Raw genomic sequence first — 23,912 nt, forward strand, 5'->3', positions numbered from 1 at the left:
CACACATGCCTAATCGCTCTTCCGATCTACTTTGGGCAAAAATTTATATATATATATATATTCCTTCTTTACAAGAATGCTCTATTTTACTTTTTTTTTTAATTTAAATGTAAAAATATCTTAAAAATCATTTGATATTTTCAGCTTTATAATGTCACCCCCACTGGCCAGAAAAGTGCCCTCCATCAAACTTAAAGTGGTTCGCGGGCCACCAGTTGAGGATCACGGTTGTAACAGGTTTTGTGTCTCTGGATACGTTTAATTTAGTGATCAAAGAGGCAGAAAAGGCTCTTTTGATCGTAAAAGTTGCAGACCCCTGGTCTAGTTGCACCGCCGTGAAAAAGTCTTGTGTTTTGCTGCAAAGTCACAATTTCTCTAGTTTTTTATGTATTTTGCCCACTTTTAATCCAGTTCTTATATAGAGTATTTTTATATGTTGGTTGGTTGTTAAGGCACTTTGATTTGTGACAGTCGTGCATAAAAACTCTGCGTACAGTTGATTGATTAACTGAAGCGGTCATGAGCATTTGGCAGGTTCTGCCTCGGGGTTTTGTTGACACAAAATCAGCAAAACCCTGCTGGTTTTTATGTCTGCTGGAGACAGTCAAATACTAGTTTGTTTGTCCTTCCAGTTTGAGACACACCACCACATGACAGATGCTGACATTTGTTAAAGCCATCAACTAATAGTTCCTGGAGAATCTCTTGTTTATAATAAAATACTGTTATGTGTATAAAATTGTGTTATCTTCGGCAATTTTCAGAATTTCATTTAAAGAAACTTCAACAAGTTGTGTCTTTGTGACATTCTGTTTGATACAAAATGCCTGAATATCAATTTTAACATTAGTTCTTCAAAAAGTTTTTTATTATTTGTCAACACAACACTAGTTAATTACTTGAATTTTAAACAGCCTTTTTAAATAGTTCTGTGTTTTATAGGTTCAGTGGTTTAACATAGAAAAGCAGACTTTTGAAAATGGTCATGTCCTGAACTGATCTTAAAACTAATTACAACGAAAAAGTTCATAGAAAACATGGAAAGACCGTTAAAGCTCATAAAAAACGAGCAATTATGACATCGTTCAAAAGATTACAAAGTAGTTTGGCTTTTTAGGAGTGGAAGAAAACAGAAATGATTGGAGGCTTAAGATTTTTGCACCTCACTGTAGACCTACTTTTGTGCAGCAGGAGCAAAAGATGTTAGTTTCTTTTTATTTAAGTGCAAAATGGTTATAAAAAGAACTAAAACTGCTAGCTTTGATTTTCTGGTTTTAGGTTCCTATTTCTCAAATGATCAAAGCATTTGACCTCTGCTGGTGGAAACAGTCCATTTATCACATTTTTATTGTTGGAGTCCTCAGGTCAGCTGCAGAAACTGTCCCGGCCTTAACAGGTCTCAGTCAGAGTTCCTTCGCTCTTCTTGCGTGTAATATTTAGGATTTTAAGCAGATATAGATGTTCTGCTGTGTAGGTTGTTCAGGAAAACAAGTGAGTGAACTTCTTTTATTAAAGTATTTACCAGCTTATTTTGTGCAGACCTAACTGTTTGACAAAGTGATGAAGTCTTGTCAGAAATGAACGTGACGGTTTAAGTCGAGTTATAAACCAAACACCAGGAGCTGCTTTTACTGTAGGATCAATAGATTTAAAACTCCAATGGCGTTATTTTCAGCACGGCCAGAAATATGACGTATAAACTATGACAGTATAACACTAAAAATGATCCATGGTTTTTTGTTTGTAGGAGACGTTATACTTTCTTTTTCATGCAAAGATCAGTGAAGAAATAACTGTCTTTGCATTTTAACAGCATTATTGTCTGAACATGTGTTTTTATTGTGAAAGAGCATAAACTAAAGATTGTATCACTTGTCTAAAGTGTATAAACATCTTGGGAGGAAAGGTGGGTAATGATGTTTTTATCTCCCTCTGCAGCTCTCATTGAGGCCTGCATGGAGAGGCGGAGCCTGGTGCAGTCGCTAGGCAACCTGCTTCCTGTCAGGATGGCGTCAGCCATGATGCTGCCCTACACGCTCCCTCTGGAGTCTGCCATGTCCTTGACTCTCAGGTGCTGTGTGAATTATTTGCACCTCCTCAGTGTTGGATCCTTCAACATGATTTAGCCTTTTATCTTTAGCTCACCAAAGTGATGTTTAGAGAGTTTAATGCATAGTTAAATCTAAAAACTATATTTTTTTCTTCTAATACATATTTGGTCATAAATGGCTGTTCTGCTGTTGTACTTCATTGCTTTCATTTGGGATACCTACTATGTTTGTTGTCTGATAATGATGCGTTCCATGTGCAGGCTTCTGGAGTGGCTGCCAGATGTGCAGGAAGATGTGGGGTGGATTCGAGAGCAAATATTGAAAATCCTCCAGTGTATCCTTCGTCAGGCCTCCAGAAGCTTCTGCCAGCACGTTTCTGCCAGGTAATTGTTTATACAGTCAGAACTACAGTTACAGTTGCATAATGGCACATAACCTTAAAATAAGACAGGTCTTGACATGTTTGTGTACCCCTGTTAACAGTACAAACTGTCAGCAGTGATAACCTATATAGCCAGTAGAGGGTGATAAAACACACAATAACCAGTACTTTATTATCTTCACGTTAATAAATGTAACTATTGCTAATTAGGTATAATTTTTAGAGTTGGACAACAAATGAAAGTCATGTTTTTAGCTTTGTTTTTGTCCCAGCTGACCTTTAATATAAACATATTGCCTCACTCAAATTCAAAACTCTGGAAGTGTCCATCCATCCATCCATCCATTATCTTTTACTCCCTTCTTCCTTTTCGGGTTACGGGGGTCACTGGCGCTCATGTCCAACTATTACTGTGCAAGAGGCGGGGGACAGGTCTCCAGTCCATCACAGGGACACACGAAACAAACAACCATTCATTCTCTCACTCACACCTAGGGACAATTTAGGGTTACCAGTCAGAGTAACATGCATGTTTTTTATCTGTGGGAGGAAACCAGAGTACCCGGAGAAAACCCATGAATGCACAGAGAGAACATGCAGACTCCACCCAGAAAGGCCCTCGGGCTGGGATTTGAACCAGGGTAACCTGCGCGCTGAGAGGCAGCAGCTCTACCAGTTGCGTCACCGTGCTGCTCTGGAAGTGTCATCTTCTGCTATTTATTTTAGAAAAAATATATGAAAATCAACAAAGTCCATGCTCAATAATCCAGGTATACAATCCAACATTTTTCAATCAGGTCATCTGGACAGTTTCTTTTTTTGTGCTGAAACGTTTCGCCTTCGATTCGGAAGGCTTCATCAGAAGCCATATGAAATCATATGAAAATCCCCTTTATACTACCTGCTTCCCAGTACAAAGCAAATTGACAAATATTTTTACTGTTTTTACTCGCTATCATGTGCCGCTTGCGATGTGAATGACAACAAAGAACCTTGAATCCTTTACATCTTTTATATATATATATATATATATATTTCAAATAATATAAAGGCAGGGCAGCCGGCTCGGGACCCAAAAGTCCCAGGTTCAATCCCCGGTCACTGCATACCTCGTGGTGTCTCTGGGCAGCACACTTTATCCCCAAAATGTCTCTCATCCCCCCACCCCACACTCATGTGTGTAGAATGACTGTTGTTGTAAAGAAGAGAAAAAGAGTCAAATCAGAGAAGACCAAATGGTGGAAGCTGAAGAAGAAAGAATGTTGTGAGAAATTCAGAGATGAGCTGTTAAAGGCTCTGCGTGGTAAGAAAGAACTTCCAGATGACTGTGCTACTACAGTAATTAGAGAGACCGGAAGGTACTTGGTGTGTCTTCTGGACAGAGAATGGATGATAAAGAAACCTGGTGGTGGAATAGTGAAGTGCAGGACACCATTCAAAGAAAGAGATTAGCCAAGAAGAAATATGACAGTGAGAGCACTGAAGAGAGGAGACAGGAATATAAAGAGATGGGACATAGAGCAAAGAGGGAAGTAGCTAAGGCAAAGCAGAGGGCGTATGATGAGTTGTATGGGAGGCTGGACACTAAAGAGGGAGAGGAGGTCTTGTACTGATTGGCAAGACAGAAAGATCAGGCTGGAAAGGATGTGCAGCAGGTTATGCTTATTAAAGATAGGAATGGTAATGTTCTAACAAGTGAGGAGAGTGTGACAGGAAGATGGAAGGAGTACTTTGAGGAGCTAATGAATGAAGAGAATGAAAGAGAAAGAAGAGTAGAGGTCATAGAAACTGTGGACCAGGAAGTGGGAAAGATTAGTGAGGGTGAAGTCCAGAAAGCTCTCAAAAGAATGAAGAAGGGGAATGCAGTAGGACCTGATGACATACCAGTGGAGGTTTGGCAATGTCTTGGAGAGATGGCAGTGAGGTTTTTGACTCAAATTTTCAATGGCATATTTGAGGATGAGAAAATTCCTGAGGAATGGAGAAGAAGTGTGCTGGTGCCCATTTTTAAGAACAAGAGTGATGTATAGAGTTGTAACAACTACAGGGGAATTAAGTTGAAGAGCCACACGATGAAGATCTGGGAGAGAGTTGTGGAAGCAAGACTTAAAAGACGAGAGGTGACTATCTGTGAGCAGCAGTATAGTTTCATGCCAAGAAAGAGCACCACAGATGACATCTTTGCTTTGAGGATGCTGATGGAGAAGTACAGAGAGGGTCAGAAAGAACTCCATTGTGTCTTTGTGGATTTAGAAAAATCATATGACAAGGTGCCGAGGGAGGAGGTGTGGTATTGCATGAGGAAATCTGGAGTGGCAGATAAGTATGTTAGACTGGTACAAGACATGTATGAGGACAGCAGAACAGTGGTGAGATGTGCTGTAGGAGTGACCGATAGCTTCAAGGTGGAGGTGGGAGTGCATCAAGGATCGGCTCTGAGCCCCTTCTTGTTTGCTCTGTGATGGACTGACTAACAGATGAGGTCAGGCAGGAATCCTCGTGAACTATGATGCTTGCAGATGACATTGTGTTCTGTGGTGAGAACAGGGAACAGGTGGAAGAGAACTCTGAGAGGTGGAGGTATGCACTTGAAAGAAGAGGAATGAAAGTCAGTTGTAGTAAGACAGAGTACATGTGTGTGAATGAGAGGGAGGCCGGTGGAACAGTGAGGAGGTCACAAAGGTGCAGAACTTCAAGTATTTGGGGTCCACTGTCCAGGAAAATGGGGAGTGCAGTAAAGAAGTGAAAAAAAGAGTTCAGGCAAGATGGAGTGGATGGAGAAAAGTTTCAGGAGTGATCTGTGACAGAAGAGTGTCAGCAAAGGTCAAAGGAAAAGTTTACAAACAGTGGTGAGGCCAGCTATGTTGTATGGCCTGGAGACAGAGACATGGACAAAAAGACAGAAGACAACTGGAAGTGGTAGTAATGAAGATGTTGAGGTTCTCCTTAGGAGTGACAAGGCTGGATAAGATTAGGAATGAGATCATCAGAGGTACAGCACAGGTTGAACAACTGGGAGATAAAGTTAGAGAGGCCAGACTGAGATGGTTTGGACATGTCCAGAGGAGGGATAATGGGTATATATACATATACATACACACACAAATACATATATATGTGTGTGTGTGTGTGTGTGTGTGCGTGCGTGCGTGCGTGCGTGCGTGTGTGTGTGTTAAATATTTGCGTATTTACAGTATATACCAGTGAATCATGGTAAATATGTTTACATTTATATAATAACAGAAAGGATTAGCAGTTTCTGGAAATTACTGCACCTCCTACAATATTTGTGCATCATGTTTTGGTACATTATATTCATAGAGACGCATGTTAACCACTTGAGAGACGAAAACGACGAAACGAAACGTTTCTACATTTTTTTTGCTTTGTTTTGTTTTTTGTTTTTTTTTTTAATGTCCAGAGGACCAGATTGAACTTTTTTGGATTTTTCTACCTGGATTATTGAGCATGCATCAGGACATTTTAACCACTATTTATTAAATACCTAATACGGTATTATAGTATTCATAAAGACACGCAGATCATCCACCACCTTTGAGTGGGATCTTATTCTCAGAGTATGGGTTTTGATTAACTCTTAACAACTACTACATTAAATTTCAGCTCAGTATCAGTAAAATTGACCGTTAGTTTGTGTTGGCTGGTGTTAGTTACCTGTGGTAGCCGTCTTGCATTGGAATAAGCCATTCATAGCACCCAACCATGACTTTCTACAGGTTTCATTATAATTTGTCCAGTTGTTTATGAGGTATTTTGGGAACTTACAAACACACAGACACTAGAAAAACACTGTGTGCCTTTGCCTTTCTGTGACTAGACATTTTAACAATACAATCAATTCCTCATTCAATCTGTTGTATGTTGCTAACATCTCCTGACAGGTTGTTCTGCCAGCTGGAGCTGCGTCACTACAGGTCCCTCCCATCCAGATCCAGCTCCACCAGCCTGTTTCCCACCTGGATGAACGGGAGCAGCTCCTCGGTCCAGGATGTCTTTGTGCGTCTTGACCAGTACAAGAGGCAGCTGCTGTCTGGAGTTCTCTGTATCAACATGGACCTGCGAGGCTCCTTCAAAACTGGATTGACGTCGCCTGACAGCAGCCGTCCGTTCGGCTACTTTCAGCAAGACTTCACAGTGCGCAATGATTGTTTTAACGTCCCACTAGATGGAAAACCGGCTAAACCTCTGAGTCGATCTAAGAGCTGCTGGTAGGCTTCTGCAAGCATTCTAGATCCAGAGATCAAATTGTAGGGTCTGTTTTATGTCATACTTTTGGGCCAACACCTGACTCTGACAATCAATCAGTCTGGGGCACATCTATGCAAGCACACTTACAACATAGGCTTGAGTCAGCACAGTCAAAAAAGGGCGAATGTTTATGTTGTTAATGGAACGCAGTCAAACCGATAGTCAAGAAGCGTTTTCCTGCCTTAAGCTACTTCTGGCTCACAGGAAACAGAACAAAACAGAAAACAATGGAGTTAATCTGTTACAAATTTCTCCTCCATTTTTAAAATGCAAGTGTTAATGCACTACAGGAAATGTATAATATATATTTTTAAGTTTCTGTGTGCGTGTCAATGCAAGTATCTGAACCACTGTTTTACCATGAAGTATTATCATCATTATTTCCAAGTAAATAATAACTCATCCTGAATTTAGTTATGTTTTGAATTGCTGTGTAAAAAATGTTTTAAATGTAATTGATATTTTACATGTGATTTTTGACTAATCAGAGAATCAGTTTGATCTGAATGTGTTTGTGTGAATTTGCACTTTGTCTCCTGTAATAACCTAGCTCTTTAAATGCTTATCTTGTACTGTCTGCTGAAATAAACTGCTGTGGTCAAGATAATTACGGCTTTTGTCGCCTTGATTAGTTTAATAAACATATTTGTTCACCAATAACAGTAAAAACAGTACACCTAACCACAAAAATCGTAAGTATTTCCTGCAGATTCTTAGAGTGACTGTAAAGCAGACGTTAAACCCTCACATTAAAGGTGTGCCTTTTTAGGCTTGTTAGGAAGTTTGAGCTCCTGGTATATATATTTATTATGATTGTAGTTTGTTCTTTAGTTGTTTTCTTTTTTATTTAGACTAAAATAATCTAAACACAACTTCTACAATGCTCGCGAACAGCTGTTTCAGTTTTGTGCATACAGTAACTGATTTTGGAAAAACACGTCCTCTGACCTCTGTAACCATAAATTTAGATTTCAACGCTAGATATTTGTGGCTTTAAAGCACATTCCTGAAGCAGAAGTATTATTGTGAAGGGGAAAACAGTTGTTAAGATGTTATTTCATGTAAATGCTTGTGTATTTGTAAGCTCATATATAATTTATCTGTTTTCACAGCCTTAAATTTCGATACCTTAGTACATGTGTAAGTTTTTCTGTTCAGAAAAACTGTTGATTTTCAGGAAAACATGTTAATGTTAATGTCGGGGGAGTGGTGGCGCAGAGGTTAGAGAGGTGGGCTTGTGATCCGAAGATTGCCGGTTCACGCCCCGGCCCCGACAACATCAAAATTGTGTGTGGGGTAGGTGAAACACCCACACTTGCCCCCACCCTCATTCGCCCCACTCTGGGCCCATGAGCAAGGCCCTTAACCCCCACCATGTGCTCCCTAAACAGGTCTCTCTTGAAAATGAGTTCTCGTGGCTCATTGAGACTAACCTGGATAAATAAAGGCTAAATGAAAAAAAAAAAATGTGCTGTTCATCAGCCCGAGGAGTCCTCAGACTGATAAAGCCCTCTGAATTGAGGACGAAACGTCTTTCCACAAAAAGTAAACTGTCCAGATGGCCTGACTGACCGTTATTGGATTTTGTACCTGGATGATTGAGCATGAACTTTGATGTCTTGAACCACTTTGGACACCTCAGACTGATGAGGCCCTCTAGGTGGAGGGCGAAACGTACTTTCAACAAAAAATAAACTGTCCAGATGACCAGACTGACCATTATTGGATTTTGTACCTGGATGATTGAGCATGAACTTTGATGTCTTGAACCACTTTGGCTGTGGCTGCCTGCCTGGGAGGAGTCGACAGGAGACAATGCAGCCCCCAGAAACCACCTTATCGCCAGCAAACTGATTGGTCCACCAAAGGAATGTACTGCTTGGTGGGGAAACAGTTTATTTGGGACTCCTCAGACTGATGACGCCCTCCAGATAGAGGGCAAAACGTCTTTCCACAAAAAAGAAACTGTGCAGATGACCAGACTGACCATTATTGGAATGATTGAAAGTGTTAAACTGTAGTAATACTGCACCTTAAAATTGTATTGGTGACCATTAATTCTGAATAATTACAAGTTCTCACTGCAAAGTAATGACGACCAGACTGATAATTTGATGAAGTAATAAACAAATCTGCACAGTATTTTCCTCATATGGATGGTTAATGAACCCTTAAATTTTTAAGCAAACTTTGTGTCCATATGCTAACTAATTGGTGTGCTTGTTTACTTACGAAAAGAGCCGGAGAGACTGAAAATAGGAAGCAGAAGTTTCACTTTGAATGCTGAGCTGGTCCTCGATAAATAGTTGTCTTATTTATCTTTTCTTTTCTGCGTTTAGCAGAGGAATCTCTGTTGTATTTCCACCTAAATGTCTTCTCTGAGATCCTACACTTGTCCAATTCCACCATATTTGTTTTCTTACACAGACTACGGTCAGCCTAATGTGGGTTAGGCACATAACTCGGGATTCTACGCATGTGGTTTGCAGTGGATTCAGCCAAGTGTTTTGTGTACTCTTGAGTGCGTACCACATTTCAGAATTACATTCAATATACCTGGAAAACTGCTGGAGTGAACTCGTTCAAATTGCATCATTTGATGTAGTTCAAAATAACTGAATAAGTATTACAATTACAAATTGTAATTGTAATACATTTCATAATAATTGTAATACAATTACAAACTGTTAAGAATACTGTAACAGAATAACTGATTTCTTGTCTTTAAGCTGCTGTATTAATAGCCATCCGCTCACTACAGACTCATGTTCAGGCTGCTGTTTAATATACTGTTTAATGTACCTTATTATTTTACATTGTTAGTGTTTGGCGTATATCTTAGATCCTTGTATACTGTTTTTTTTTAATACTTTTTAATTTTGCTATTTTGGGGTGGGGTGTGTACATTGGGTACACAATTTTATTCCACCTCATGTACCACAAGTGCAGTGGTGGGATGTAACTAAGTACAAATACTTCGTTACTGTACTTAAGTACATTTTTCGTGTATCTGTACTTTACTTAAGTAGAGTTAAATGTGGGTACTTTATACTTTTACTTCACTACATTTTACATCAAGTATCTGTACTTTCTACAACACTACATTTCTATAACGCGTTGCATTACAAGTTACATTCATGTTGCGGCTTTTTGATTTGTTTGTTACTTTGAAAGTAACTAATGGTGAGAGGGGAGTTGGTTCAATGAATCACTGCAAAGTGTGCAGGTAACGTTAGGCCAGCCTTCATCCATCCATACAACAAAATACCGTTCCAAATGCTTGAAAAACAGTTTTTGCTCTACCATTATTGAAGAGAGGAGACCCCACTATACTGGACAATTATCAACCAATTCCCAAACTCTGTATTCTAGCTAAGGATTTAGAAAAACTGGTGAATACTCAAGTCAAGAAGTATTTGAATTATTTTAACATTTTATCTTCCCACCAATCTGGCTTCAGGAAACAACATAGCACAATGACTGCTTCGCTGAAGGTTTTTAATTATATTGTTGCAGCACTGGATTCCAAGGATTGGTGCTACCCTTTACTTAGACCTGTCTGCAGCTTTTGATACTAGATCATGGCATCTTATGCCATAAGCTCTCAGATATTGATTTCTCAGATCACACTATCGAATGGTTTTCAAATTATCTCAGGTTGAAGGCAATGTGTACAACACAATATTTAACTGTTAATAAGGGTGTGCAGCAAGGCTCAGTTTTAGGACACACTCTCTTTACAATTTATATACAGTAAGTAATGTAGGTCAAAACATTCCTGATGCCTCCTTACATCTCTATGCCGAAGATACAGTTTATTGTCGAGGTAAAACAGTTGCCAAGGTTTTCCAGTTTCTACAGTTTGCATTTAACATCATTCAGTCAGATTTGTTCCATCTCAAATTAGTACTAAATGCTGATAAAGCCAAAGGGATGTTGTTTTCAAACAGAAAGTTGGTACCAGCAGTCCTTCCTCCTATCTTATCCTGAAGTTGTACACTTTGATTTCTTTAAGGGATTTTAAACAATTGATAAGGTCATTAGAAACACCAAAGCAAATATGTTCTTGTTTTTAGTAGTTTACCTTGTTTTATGAGGTACCTTGATTTTATTGTTTAATAACATTACTTTTTATTTTAATTCCATTTTATTGTTGTTTATTGTTGTCAGTACTATTTAAAACAGGTCTCTTGAAAATGAGTCCTTGTGACTCAATGAGACTACCCTGTATAAATAAAGGTTGAGTGGGAGAAAAAAATGGATTTTATGATTTGCACTGAGTTGGGATTCCAGGATTTAAAGCACCGAAACAGACTTCTGATCTTTAGATTTGTGTTGTAGGCAGTATAAGATCTACTCTTGTAGCTGTCTTTAAGTTAAATAAGTTTATAAAGACACCAAGTAACAAACAAACAAAACAAGTTTTTCAACATCTTGTTGCAAGTACAGAACGTTCCTTCAGTGAAAACATACAATTCCGAGCCGTCCTTGAAGGCAGCGCACGCCGCTCGGAAAAGTTGGCAGTAAAGTTCGAGGGTTCGCCTCCACGTCCGTCCACCAGGTGGCGCAGCTCAGGGGAGGCTCAGTCCGCAGGCAGACCGCACTCACTCCGACACTCTTCTCGTATAATGAGCTGAATCTGTCCCGGGACAGACCAGGGAACATGGCGGCCACTGACCATTCCCGGTCGGAAGCTGCCAAACAGCGACGGCGGGACCAGCTCCAGCGTTGGCTGGGCTCCGAGACGAACCGGACGGCGCCGGAGGCCCGGCAGACCAGCTCTTCCTCTTCCGGCGGCTCGGGGACGCGGCGGGCCAAAGTAAGATTCGCCCAAGGAGCGGTGTTTATGGCCGCTTGCTCCGCCGGAGACCGAGAGGAGGTGGCAGCGCTGCTCCGGCAGGGAGCGGACATCAACCACGCCAACATCGACGGACTGACGGCGCTTCACCAGGTCGGCGGTTTAACCCGGTTTGTCTGTTTTCCTTGTGGCGGTGACCCGCCGGGAGAGTAGCCGCCGACTGTCGCTGTTGTGCCGGCCGCGCTGAGCCGTTGGTGTCCTGAGCTGATCCGGCTCCTCCGGTCAGATGAGCGACTTGTGAACCAACATCTGCGTCGCATTAAACGACATCCATTATCTAGATTTATTCTTGGCCTGTGTACACGGATACTTTTAGTTCATTTTAGCCTGTTTGACTCTTTCTTTTTTCCTCGAGCTTCTTTTTTAGGCAAAAAATCAGAGTCATGGGAATCATCTTTTATACTTTTCAGAACTGGCAGGATTTTGATAGACACTCCCTAATGGAGTCTCAGAAATATATTTAATCGTGTGGACAACAAGTTTCAGTTTGTGGAATAATTCTTGATTTAACTTAGGTTTTTTTGTTGTTTTCCAGTGGGCAGATGGTATTTCAGGCTGCACTGCAGAGCAGGTTTTAGTACTTGTCCTCCTCCAGTCATAACTGAGTCTGGACAGCATCACTGTCACACAGCCCCTCAGTGATGCAGCATTTCCTCCAGTTTATGACACGGGGTGTCAAACACGCTGCCGTCGCATTACACTGAGGACAGGCAAGTCTTGATGGATTTACAACGAGTACATCATCTTTTCAGTCGTCCTTCGCAGCCGTTCAGATAGTGTCGTGGTGCTGGTTGACCCAGTGTGGGCTCCATCCCTCTCTCCTCTGTTACTCATCAGTTGCGTGGCAACGTGATTTAAATATAGGCCCGCACTCCAAACTTTCCGTCCTCTCCATCTAAAGGCTTTCTCCACAACACCCTCCTCCTCTTCCTCCTGCCCTCGTTCCCTTTCTCCTTCCTCTGTTTTTTGCCAGCTCCCCGTGGACGAGACTTGGAGCTTCTGCGGATGAAGAAATGGAAAACATTCCTCGAACAGCACAAGCTGCCGTTGTCGAAGGCGATTTCCCACAATGAGTCACTTGACGACCCAGGAAAAGGGTCTGCGTGGAGGTTCTGTGTGTACCTCCACAGCACGCTGGGAGGGGGTGCGAGAAGTGCCCTCTGTTCATTCATTGGGCTCGGAGCAGCTCTTGGGACGGCTCCCCCTCGGCTCTGTAGCTTCTGTCTCGTCCAGTTGTGGAGTTTACTGCAACCCTTCCTGTTTTACAGTAACACTTTTTCACCGCCCTGCTGCAGTCTGAGTCATCATCTCAGATTGGAGAGTCTCATTGAAGCTTTGTGATTAGACAATTTAGCCCAAAAGCAAAGCAGCTTTTGGGGGCTTAACAGCGAACGAATGAGTCCAGAGCAGACACTTGATGCTGTAACGTCACACGGACAAGCCGACCAGTTGACGAGGCCAGTTTTGATTGATCTATTGATCTAAATCATAGTTCTACTTCATTAGCACATTTAGCTAGCATCTTGAGCAGGGAGGCTCACACAACTCTGTCTTCACCTTTTCAAAACGTTCTTAGGCCAGCCAAGAAACATGGTCTCTTGAGTCTGTCCTTGGTCTTCCCCGGGCCTCCTCCCAGTTGGACATGCACGGAAAACCTCCCTAGGGAGGTGTCCAGGGGTGCCCAGATGCCCGAACCACCTCAACTGGCTCCTCTCGGCGTGGAGGAGCAGTGGCTCTACTCTTGAGTACAAGCGCAACGTTCAAATAGAGTAAAATACCACATTAAACAACTGAAGTTAATTTGTCCTTTAACTTTATGACAGTACAGTATTTGTTTCTGTGGGGGGCAAATTAACTGCCTTGCATAACTGCTCAAAAATACTATTAATCTTTTTGTCCACCGTATATTAGTCAATTTTTCAAACTAACTCAACCAAATATATACAGTATATGCTGTGTATCAAATTAGATTATATTAAAAATTTGTATTACCAGTAGCTCTTTCAGAATCTCACAACAAAACTCCTCATTTCAGTTTTTTTTTCTTAAATTGACAGATTATTTTTTATGGCAATGTTTGGAAACATTGGCATTTTTCCTTCTTAGGATGCCCACATGGAATTTTTGAGAATAACTCATAACTGAAATCAATGCTTTATTTCATTATATGATAAATACAGGATCAAAAACTTAATTCAGTTTATTTATGTAGCACCAAGTCACAACAGAAGTCATCTCAGGACACTGAACATAAATATTCATATGTAAAATAAAGTTAACAGAAACATTCATGTATAAAAATAATAATTTAACATTATTTATTTGAGGAGCAGACTGCTTTGAATTTAACTCCATCACAGCCTCATCTTGAGCATGAAGGCGACAGTGGAAAGAAAAAACTCCCTCGTGAGGAAGAAACCTTTAGCAGAACCAGGATCAGGACAAGCGTCCATCTGCTTCGACCAGCTGGGTTTGAGAGGAACAGATACACAATGGCAGGTCAAGAATCACATGTTAATATAGAAATAGTATCAAATAAGAACTATTCAGTTTTAGCAATTCATTTTAAGAAACGTAGTCAATTTGTCCTTTAGTACTCTTATCTTAAGACAGCATAACAAGCCAACCCTAACTATAGGATTTATTTTTTTTTTTAAAAAAGGAAAGTCTTAAAACTGGACAATGTGTCAGCCTCACAGACAGAAACTGGAAGTTGGTTCCACAAGAGAGGAGCCTGATAACTGAAAGATCTGCCTCCCATTCTGCTTTTGGAAACTCTAGGAACCACAAGTAAACCTGCAGTCTGAGAGCGAAGTGCTCTGTTAGGAAAATATGGAACAATAAGATCTCGACTATAAGACGGAGCTAGGTTGTTGAGAGCTTTGTAGGTTAGAAGTAAGATTTTGATTGGGTCAGTGGGCCAGTCTTTGCTCACATTAGGAACAGTGAAGTGGCCGAGAGGCTACAGAAGCAGTTGAAACGGTTTGGACAAAAATGAAAGGATTTTGAAAGATTTTTAGGATTTGTCAGGATCGGTCATGTTTTAAAAATAAAAATATGAATAATAAATGTTTGCCTGATTAATTTTCTCCTTAACACATTTTGAGGGTTAAGATAAACTAAATTTGCAGATTAAAACCAATAGACGTTCTGCTGAACCAACTAAAACCAGTTGAACTAAATGGGTTTTTATTGTAAATTTAAAACTGATGCTCTGAGCTGAGGAGACATAGTTTGGGGGCGGGGCTTGTTTATCCAACTGAGTTGATCTATTTCTCACATTTGAAGGCAGAGTTAAAAATCACACCAAGGTTTCTGGCAGAGCGACAAAAAGAATCAAAATGAACTAAAAGCACTGTTGAAACCAGCAAGAATAAATGGTTTTAATACAGTGTTTTATACTTTGTTCAAGTTGAAAAGGTTTTTCTCTCTCCATGTCTGTCTCTGGGCCAGTTTAGCAGCAGAGGAGTTAATGCAGTACTGGATGTCTCCAGCTAACTGGCTGATCCACTTTGAGAAGGTGCTATTTATAGGACTGAGTTTGTGGCATGGCCTCAGACTGAAGAAGTGTTTTGGATGAAAGATGAAACGTTTCAACCAGGAAGAATCCGACTTAACGTTTTTTTTTTTGTATTTATTTACGTGGATGATTGAGCATGCATCTGGACGTTTGCTGGGATAGACAGACACACCTGGAGATCTTCAGTGAAGCAGTGAAAGGAGATGTTTCCTGAAGATGGACCTCTAAAGTACATGGGTTTACAGAGAACTGAATGGAGTATGATTGTATTTTAGTAACATTGATTGTTTGCTGTTTTAGTTAAAGCTGGTATGAAGATAAAAACATTCTCTCAGTTGGGTTTTAAGCCCAGAAATGTCCTCCGAGGAGGATCACTCATGTTAGCTGGTCCCTCTGCTCCTCTCCGGCCACCGCTAAGTTTATATTTGTGGTTTACAGTGAAATGTTTAGACTTTGGTTTGATGGATTGCTTCGAAACTTGTTGCGGACGTCCACGTCCTGCTCCAGAGGAATTACAATGGCCTCTGTGATCTCGTAAAGCCCAAGCAGCTGTCAAAATACGCCATTTTTCTGCTTTTGATTTGAATATTTATGCTTCTGACACAATCTCCATCATGAAGTGGTTGTTTGGAGGGTAAAGTCTCAAACTGGAAAGAGTTTTTCTTCAAACTGAGTTAGAAAACGGCAAATACTCCTCGCCTTTGTTTACAACTACATTAGACAATTCATCGTTGGTGATCTTAGCCCCAACTTTTCTTTAACGCTCTCCACCGCTCGATTTCCTCCCCCCAAAATGACTCCACTTTCATCAGCCCTCATCCTTACAGCTTCCAGTTGCCGTTTCTTTTTAAAAGAAGACAAAAACCCATTGCTCTTTCGACCCGTGGGCTCTGATTCCATCGTTCTCCTCCGACTCTGTTGACAGGAATTATTTTACCCACTCGATATCCGTTGTGCACCGAGACGGTCTGAAGTAGTTTGTCTCTGTGTCCCTGTGATGGACTGGAGACATGTCCAGTGCGTCCCCCGCCTCTCGCACAGTCACCCAGAAAGGAAAAGGGAGATAAAAATGATGGATGGAAGATGCACGTACAAAAAAAACAATGACAAATCAAATATTTTAACAACTACTGTGGCTTTAATCTTTATATTTGGTACCAAGAAAAGTCAAAATAAGTGTTTTCAACACATTTGACACTTGTAAAACTTTCATCTGTTCTTTGCGACTTAAGTTCCAGTTTGTGTTTTCAGTAGTTTTTGTGTTGCTAGTTTGTGTCATTGCCTGTCGACATATTGAAGATGGAAGTCCAAGCTTCACATCGCAGATAGTTTTGATGTTGTTCTGTTTTTCTTTAACTGACCCCTCTGGAGTAAAAAATGCTTCTTCTTTTTATAAGTGAGGGAACTTCCTGTGCGGTCAGATCTCCAGTGATCAGCCAAAAAAAAAAAAGTCTCAACTACTGGTTATGTTGCAAATGTTGACCTTTTTTTTTTTCAGTTTTATGGCAGCCAAAGGTGCATCCGATCCAATAGCATTAAAAATACATTTAAAATAAAAGCCTATATATTTAAAGCCCTGCTTTATGATGTTATTGTGCACGCGTTGAACAGAACGAAGCTCTTTCTGAAGCTTAAACTTTGAGAGTTTGCTTCGTGGCTCGTTCCAGCAGTTTGTATTTTTGTACAGCAGACATCTCTAAAAGGAAAGCAGCTGACTGACACTAAATCGTCTTGTCGTAACCCAGCACTTACTTTAAACCCTTTTTCTTTTTATTTCGCTCACACAACCGTTTTTTTTCTTGTAGCGACATCAAAGGATGGAGTCAGATCCTCGTTAATCTGCCGACCGTACATCTCCACAGACCATGAATCAGATCAGTCGAGATGTTGTCGTTGACCTACAGCAGTGAGTGGCCGCTGCAGAGAAGTGTGGGCGGTATAGATTCTGTCGTAGATGTTGGAAGCTTTAAAAAAAAAGTGAAAGGATTTGATTTTCTTTGACGATTAATGGTCCAGTCAGAGGAAAAAGAAAAAAAAACCTGCAAACCATCAGCTGGGTGGTGGTTGTCTGAGGTTCACTGGTGCACGTGAGAAGGCTGAGTGGTTACTGAAATCTGCTGAAGCTGTGGCTGTTGAAAAGAAAAAGCTGAAAGCTAGCTAGATGCGCTGAAGGCTGGATAGATCAGCTGAACGCTAGCTAAAGGCTAAACGAATGAGCTGCAGGTTAAAAATTGAGCTGACTGCTAAATAAACAAACTGAAGAGTAAAAGATGAGCTAACGGCTAAACAAATTAACAAAAGGCCAACTATATTAGCTTAAGGCTAGCTAAAGTAGCTGAAGGCTAGTTATACAATTTGTGTCCATCACAACAGAACCATAAAGTAAAAAGTGTACTAATCAAACAAATCATCTTTTATTTATATCATCACGTCCAGAAATCTTGATTTAAATATATATATTTTTTATATGTCATTGCAAAATTTTCAAAGACTAAATGAACTCAGACAAATATGTATAATAACAAAAACACGTTGTTTGTAATTCGTGGATGCGAACCGTGTTCAAGCAGGTAAACTGTTTGTTTCTGCCTTTTAATCTCAAAGTCTACTTCTAAAATAATCTTTGTTGCTTCATTCTAGGTTATTCTGAGACAAACACATTTAAGCAAACGGCTGCAGTTGTGTTCAAATCTTATCCAACTTTCACTGTGCGCAATATGTTGGAAATAACTTTTAACTGACTGCTGCAGCTCGGCTCCACGTGGACTAAAAATGACTATAAATCCTCTGCAATTATGGCAGGATTATTGTTAGGGTGTTGTGCTTAATCTGTGTTCATTGTCTGTTATTTGGTTTAGCAGCCTTATCTTTGAAAACACACCGTTTGAGTGAACGTCTGTACGAACTGTGAAACCTGATGATCCCAGTAGGAAGATGATCTGGGACATTCTGCAGTAATATGATCCACAGAGAAAACCTCATTATCAACTTACATCATAAATCTTGTCTAACCTGACTGCCGTGTTTTCACAGATATATTGAGATTATCTTCTTCTAAAGAGTAGACGGTAAATGACAATGATCACACTTCATTGACTTGTTTACTAAAGTAACCAGTTTTTTTTTTTCTTGTTTTAGAGCCTTTTAAGGCTTGAAAGGTTTTGTCTTTTAGATTATTTATTTTCTTAACTTGTAACCATCCAGGAACAACACAATCCCATGTGATCCTCACAGGTTTGTGTTGCGACCTGTGCTGGATCACGTTGAGATCTTTGCTTGACTTGGCCTCAGGAGAAGCTGTTGAACTGATTCGCTGTTCCACTCATGCCACGAAACGACTGTTTTGGAAAGTACTTGAGGGCTTTTAGCGGCCCACTTAGTGAAAAGTCCTTCCAAGTAGACACAGTAGTCATTGTTTTTTAGTCCCGGTGCTTTAGTCGAGACTAATAGGTTTTGGAAACGTCTGGAGTTTTGCCATTGACTGTAAACTAAAGTGAAGTGAGTCAGAGATCTTCTCTGCTGTACAGTAACACACGGTGTTCCTGCCCGTCTTCTTTCAGGCCTGTATAGATGAAAATGCAGAGATGGTTCAGTTTCTGGTGGAAAACGGGAGCGACATCAACAGAGGGGACAACGAGGGCTGGACTCCTCTGCACGCTGCAGCCTCCTGTGGTTTCATCCAGATCACCAAGTGAGTGCTGACCACTGTCGCTGTGGTCCACGGCCTGGTGATGGCACTGGTTTTTATCGTTTCAGAGCTCTGTTCAGTGTTAGGAGATGAACTTAAGAAATATTTCCTGGTTGCGCATCTGTTTTTTAAAGATACCTGGTCGAACACGGTGCTAACGTCGGGGCGGTGAACAGCGAAGGAGAACTTCCTCTGGATGTGGCCACGGAAGACGCCATGGAGAGGCTCCTCAGAGCAGAAATCAAGAAACAAGGTGGAGAAAGCACTGACGCTTCTTTTTACAGATGAAATGTACAAAAATGAAGCCTTGTTCGTTCTTTATAGGGCCATGGATGAAAACAAAAATAGGACTCCACAATACTGCCATGAAGCATTTTGACATTTCTGGGTCTTGTCTTCGACTTTCTGATCTAAATTTGGACTGAAATAAGAAACTAGAGCAGATTTTTGATCACACTGAAGTGACTTTCAACTCGAAATGTCATAAAACTAAATAAACTGAACAGATTTCCTGTTCAGGAAGTTTTTAGGTTTTGTTTATTTGAAATGAGTTTTTTTTTTTTTTTTTTTGCCTCACAGGTATAGATGTGGACAAAGCTCGAAAAGAAGAGGAGAGGATCATGCTCCAGGATGCCACAGCGATGAAGGAAGGTGGGGACCGTCTGAGGCCTCACCCTAACACCAAGGCAACGGCTCTGCACGTCGCCGCCGCCAAAGGTTACATCGAAGTCCTGAAGTGAGAATCAGCGTGAACACACCTGGGTCATGAGAGCCTGTTGGCTTTTGTCCTGTTTGGTGCTAAACCGCTTTTATTAAAAGCTGTCTCCTCTTGTTGCTTCCACTGTCCCCTTCAGAGTACTGTTACAGCTTGGGGTGGATGTGGACAGCAGGGACATAGACTGGTGGACGCCGCTGCACGCAGCAGCTCACTGGGGGCAGGAGGAGGTGTGCACCCTGCTCTCGGACCACATGTGCGATATGGCTGCAGTCAACAATGTGGTGAGAGCAAAACAACCTTTCCTTGCCATTAAATCACGGTTTTGAAGCGGAGTCCCGAGTCCCAGCTGATAAGTTGCTGCTGATGTCCTTGTAGGGACAGACGCCTTTAGATGTTGCTGATGAGAACCTTGTGGACGCTCTGGAGGAGCTGCAGAAGAAACAGAACGCTGTGAGTGTGCCTTTACGGGCTCCACGACTGTAACCAGCTGGTTAGATAAACCTGGTGTGACAGATGGCGCTGCAGAAGCGAACGTTCCCTCCTCTGTGTTTATGTCTGTTTATATTCCTCTTCAGTTACGCAGCGAGAAAGAGAAACAGACTCCTGTTATTGAGATCAGTCTGCCACTCTCCATGGTATCGGTTCGCTCACGCAGGTTAGTGCCAGTGTGTGTGTGTGTGTGTGTGAGGGTACACGTTCTGCTCTCCCTCAGCGGAATCATTAATCTTCTGTTCTCTGCATGTAGTTATGATTTAAAACATAATTTGATGATGTTTGCGTCTATCGCTGGAAGCTGATCTGAACAAATGAACCACTTATCATATTTTCCACTGAAAACTGACAAATATCTCACAGGTTATTCTACAGCTATTTGTACAAAAATAAAAAAAAAGAGCTACTTTATATTTCTAAACCAGATTAAATGTCCTTTTTATTCTTGTATATTTTTTGCACACCTCAGAAGCTAAAGGTGAGTTTAAACTGCAGCTGATGCTATAACGAAACTCGACAACCCTGTAAAGTGAGGTGCAGACAAGCCTCTGTAAACTCAGTTTCCTTTTAGTCTCACCTCCTCTCACACTTCACTCACAACTTTCAAACTGAAGATTTGCTATTGCTTAGTGAGTTTACAGTCATTTAACAGGACAAAAAGAAAGAAAACAAACTTTTACTTCAACTGTTTAGCTTTGATGCATTCAGTGACTGGGAATAAAATCAGATTTTTCTGGGATTAGTCAACCAGTTTTAGGTTAAGCCTAAAATTGGTCGATTCTGGTCACTAGCAGATGAAATTGGTACTTTCTTATTATCAGAAAATGTATTTTTATTATGAAACTCCACTATTTAATCTTAAAACAAGCATTGTGGCTTTATACTGTAAATAAAATAATTATTCTAGCTACTACTTCTGCCTTGTGTTGTAAAATAAAGAGTAATTTGTGCCTTTAGGCTTGATGTCTTCCTTTTAGTAGGTGTTTGTGAGAGAAATGCGACCAGGTCAGGTAGCTCTCTGGAACCACCTTTGTGACAAACTGCTTGGACCAGCAGGAGGCATCACCGATGTGTGGAAAAATCTGTCATTTTCAGCAAGAAAGGTGTCAAAGACCAGATAGTTTTACTGTACTGTTAGTGGAAAGGACCTAATGCAGTTTAGGACGTTCCGTTCTTTTACTCTGAAAAGGCCATTTGATAGTTTTCCAAGAAAAGCAACAAAAACGTCTTTTTCTGAATGTGTTCACCTAATATGAGATCCATCATTAGACTGAGCCCACTCAGGTAGTGGGATCCCACTTTATGATCCATATTTTGATCCTCAGGCTTTCCTCATGGACCTAATCAGGACATTTTTACAGTTTTAATCTTCGTTTTGTGACATAAATAGCTGTCGGGCGCATCCCACAGAGCAGATTCAGGGAAATTATTTAAACTAATGAATTTTCTGTGGTTAACACAAAACTCAGCGTTCTGTTGTGAGATGAGCAGAAAACAAGTGCAGAGCTGAGCCGGAGAGAAACACTTCTCTGTTTTCTGCAGCACCAACACAATGCTGGTTATCACAGTCTTTCTTACATGATGATGCAACCGTGCAGCTTTGTTCACTGATGTTGCACTGTACAGCTGCACAGATGAGCTGTTCCCTTAACTCAGAGTTTGTACTGTTCATAAACACAGCTAAGAGGGAAAAAATGTTAACAGGTGAATGTTTTAAGTCATTTTTTTATTTTAAGACTCTGAAACATGTGTCCATGCTAGCATACAGAAAACAAGCTCATCTAAGTAACTGATTAAATTTAAATAACTAAAGATTTAAAAATTAGTTTTAATGAAATGGATTTAACTGACTCCAGATATTTATACCTAAATCATACCAGTTGTCACATAGACATTTTGCAAGTCAAATCCAAACTATTATTTGTTTTACCATTAATTTATCCATATACAGTAGATAGGCAGTTTACTTAATAATCTTTAATTAGAACTGTATTTTTTTTTTAATTGATGAGAATAAAAAGAACCCCAGGTTCATTTTCAGTACCATAGCTAGTCTAATGAAAAATCATATCGCTGTTGAACCATTTATCCCTACAACTATAAGCAGTGATGACTTCATGAGATTTTTTATAAATAAAATTATTTCAATTGGGAAGAAAATCCAATCCATCATTCCTACTATTGCCTCTGGCTCCCTGTCAGATGAGACAACTTTAAAAATATCACTGTAACCTGATTTATGTTTGGACTGTTTTTGTCCTGTTGAGCTCTCTGAATTTTTCAGTCTTTCTCCCTCCTTAGATGACATTAATCTGTCCTCCAGCTCTAATGTTAAAAATCTTGGTGTTATTTTTGATCAGGACATGTCTTTTATCCCCCACATTAAAAATGTTACTAGAACCACCTTCTTCCACCTGCGTAATATCTCTAAAATTAGAAACATCTTATCTAAAAATGATGCAGAAAAACTGGTTCATACATTTGACACGTCTAGACTGGACTATTGCAATGGTTTATTATCTGGGTGTCCAAATACTTCTTTAAAATGTCTTCATTAGATCAAAATGCTGCAGCCAGAGTCTTAACTGGAGTTACTGGGAGAGATCATGTCTCTCAAGTTTTAGCTTCTCTCCATTGGCTCCCTGTCAAATCCAGAATATAATTCAAAATCTTACTTCTAACCTACAAAGCTCTCAACAACCTAGCTCCACCATATATTAGAGACCTTATTGTTCTATATTTTCCTAACAGAGCACTTCACTCTCAGACTGCAGGCTTACTCACGGTGCCTAGAGTTTCCAAGAGCAGAATAGGAGGAAGATCTTTCAGTTATCAGGCTCCTCACTTGTGGAACCAACTTCCAGTTTCTGTCCATGAGGCTGACACATTATCCAGTTTTAAGACTGGTCTTAAGACTTTCCTTTTTGATAAATCCTATAGTTAGGGTCGGCTTGTTATGCTGCTATAGGCTTAGACTACTGGAGGACAAATTGACCTCATTTCTTTAAATGAATTATTAAAATTGAATAGTTTTCATTTGATACTATTTCTATCTTAACATGTGATTCTTGACCTGCCATTGTGTATCTGTTCCTCTCAAACCCAACCAGTCGAAGCAGATGGACGCTTGTCCTGATCCTGGTTCTGCTAAAGGTTTCTTCCTCATGAGGGAGTTTTTCCTTCCCACTGTCGCCTTCATGCTTTTTCAAGATGAGAGTTCTTCGATGGAGTTCAACTCAAAACAGTCTGCTCCTCAGATAAATAATGTTAAATTATTATTTTTATACAGACCCTTTCCAAATAATTAGAATATCATGGAAAAGTTGTTTAATTTCCATAATTCCATTCAAGAAGTTAATCTTTATAGATGATAGATTCAGGGCCCACAATTTAAACGATTTCAAGTATTTATTTGTTTATTTTTACACAATTTGAGCTTCCAGCTCATGAAACTCACGAAAACAGGATTTCAAAAAATTAGAATACTGTGAAGACATCAGCCCAAATGTTGCAGGGCATGAATGTTTTAAACTGAGTGTGACACTAATCATCTACTAAACTCAAAGCACCTGCACAGGTTTCCCCAGGTGTCATTAAATTGCTTCAGTTTGGTTCAATATGGGGAAGACTGCAGACATAACAACTGGTCAGAAGACCATCATTGATTCCCTCCATAGGGTGGGGAAGCCACAAAAGTTCACAGCTAAGGAGGCTGGCTGTTCACAGAGTGCTGTGTCCAAGCATATCAATGGAAAGTCTAGTGGAAGGGCAAAATGTGTCAGGAGAAGATGCACCAGCAAAAGAGATGACCGTGGGCTTCAGCAGATTATCAAACAGAGAAGATTCCAGAATCTGGCAGAGATCCAGAAAGAGTGGAATGAGGCGGGAGTCACAGCTTCAAAAACCACCACATTCAGACTCATCCAGGAGATGG

At 40.4% G+C, this 23,912-nt stretch overlaps 2 protein-coding genes across 2 annotated transcripts in view; both read left to right on the top strand.

Annotated features, from left to right (window-relative positions):
• pnpla2 (patatin-like phospholipase domain containing 2) overlaps positions 1 to 7,309 on the top strand; it is a 13,623-nt gene extending 6,314 nt beyond the window's left edge. Inside the window, exons 7-9 of the mRNA XM_037682956.1 lie at positions 1,939 to 2,071; positions 2,312 to 2,434; positions 6,336 to 7,309. Of these exons, the coding sequence (XP_037538884.1) occupies positions 1,939 to 2,071; positions 2,312 to 2,434; positions 6,336 to 6,666 (587 nt within the window). The 3' untranslated portion in view covers positions 6,667 to 7,309. The remainder of the gene's footprint in view (positions 1 to 1,938; positions 2,072 to 2,311; positions 2,435 to 6,335) is intronic.
• Positions 7,310 to 10,483: 3,174 nt separating this feature from the next.
• zmp:0000001167 (protein phosphatase 1 regulatory subunit 12A) lies at positions 10,484 to 20,141 on the top strand (the record flags this gene model as incomplete). The annotated part of the gene is given in 8 exon segments (XM_037683698.1): positions 10,484 to 10,528; positions 11,201 to 11,653; positions 18,641 to 18,771; positions 18,903 to 19,021; positions 19,348 to 19,504; positions 19,623 to 19,767; positions 19,862 to 19,936; positions 20,062 to 20,141. Coding segments are annotated over 8 exon segments (1,205 nt in total), but the record flags the coding sequence as incomplete, so codon positions are not given.
• Positions 20,142 to 23,912: the final 3,771 nt, after the last annotated feature.

This window comes from Nematolebias whitei, chromosome 10, assembly GCF_014905685.2.
Source record: "Nematolebias whitei isolate Nwh7 chromosome 10, NemWhi1, whole genome shotgun sequence".
Taxonomy (NCBI): domain Eukaryota; kingdom Metazoa; phylum Chordata; class Actinopteri; order Cyprinodontiformes; family Rivulidae; genus Nematolebias; species Nematolebias whitei.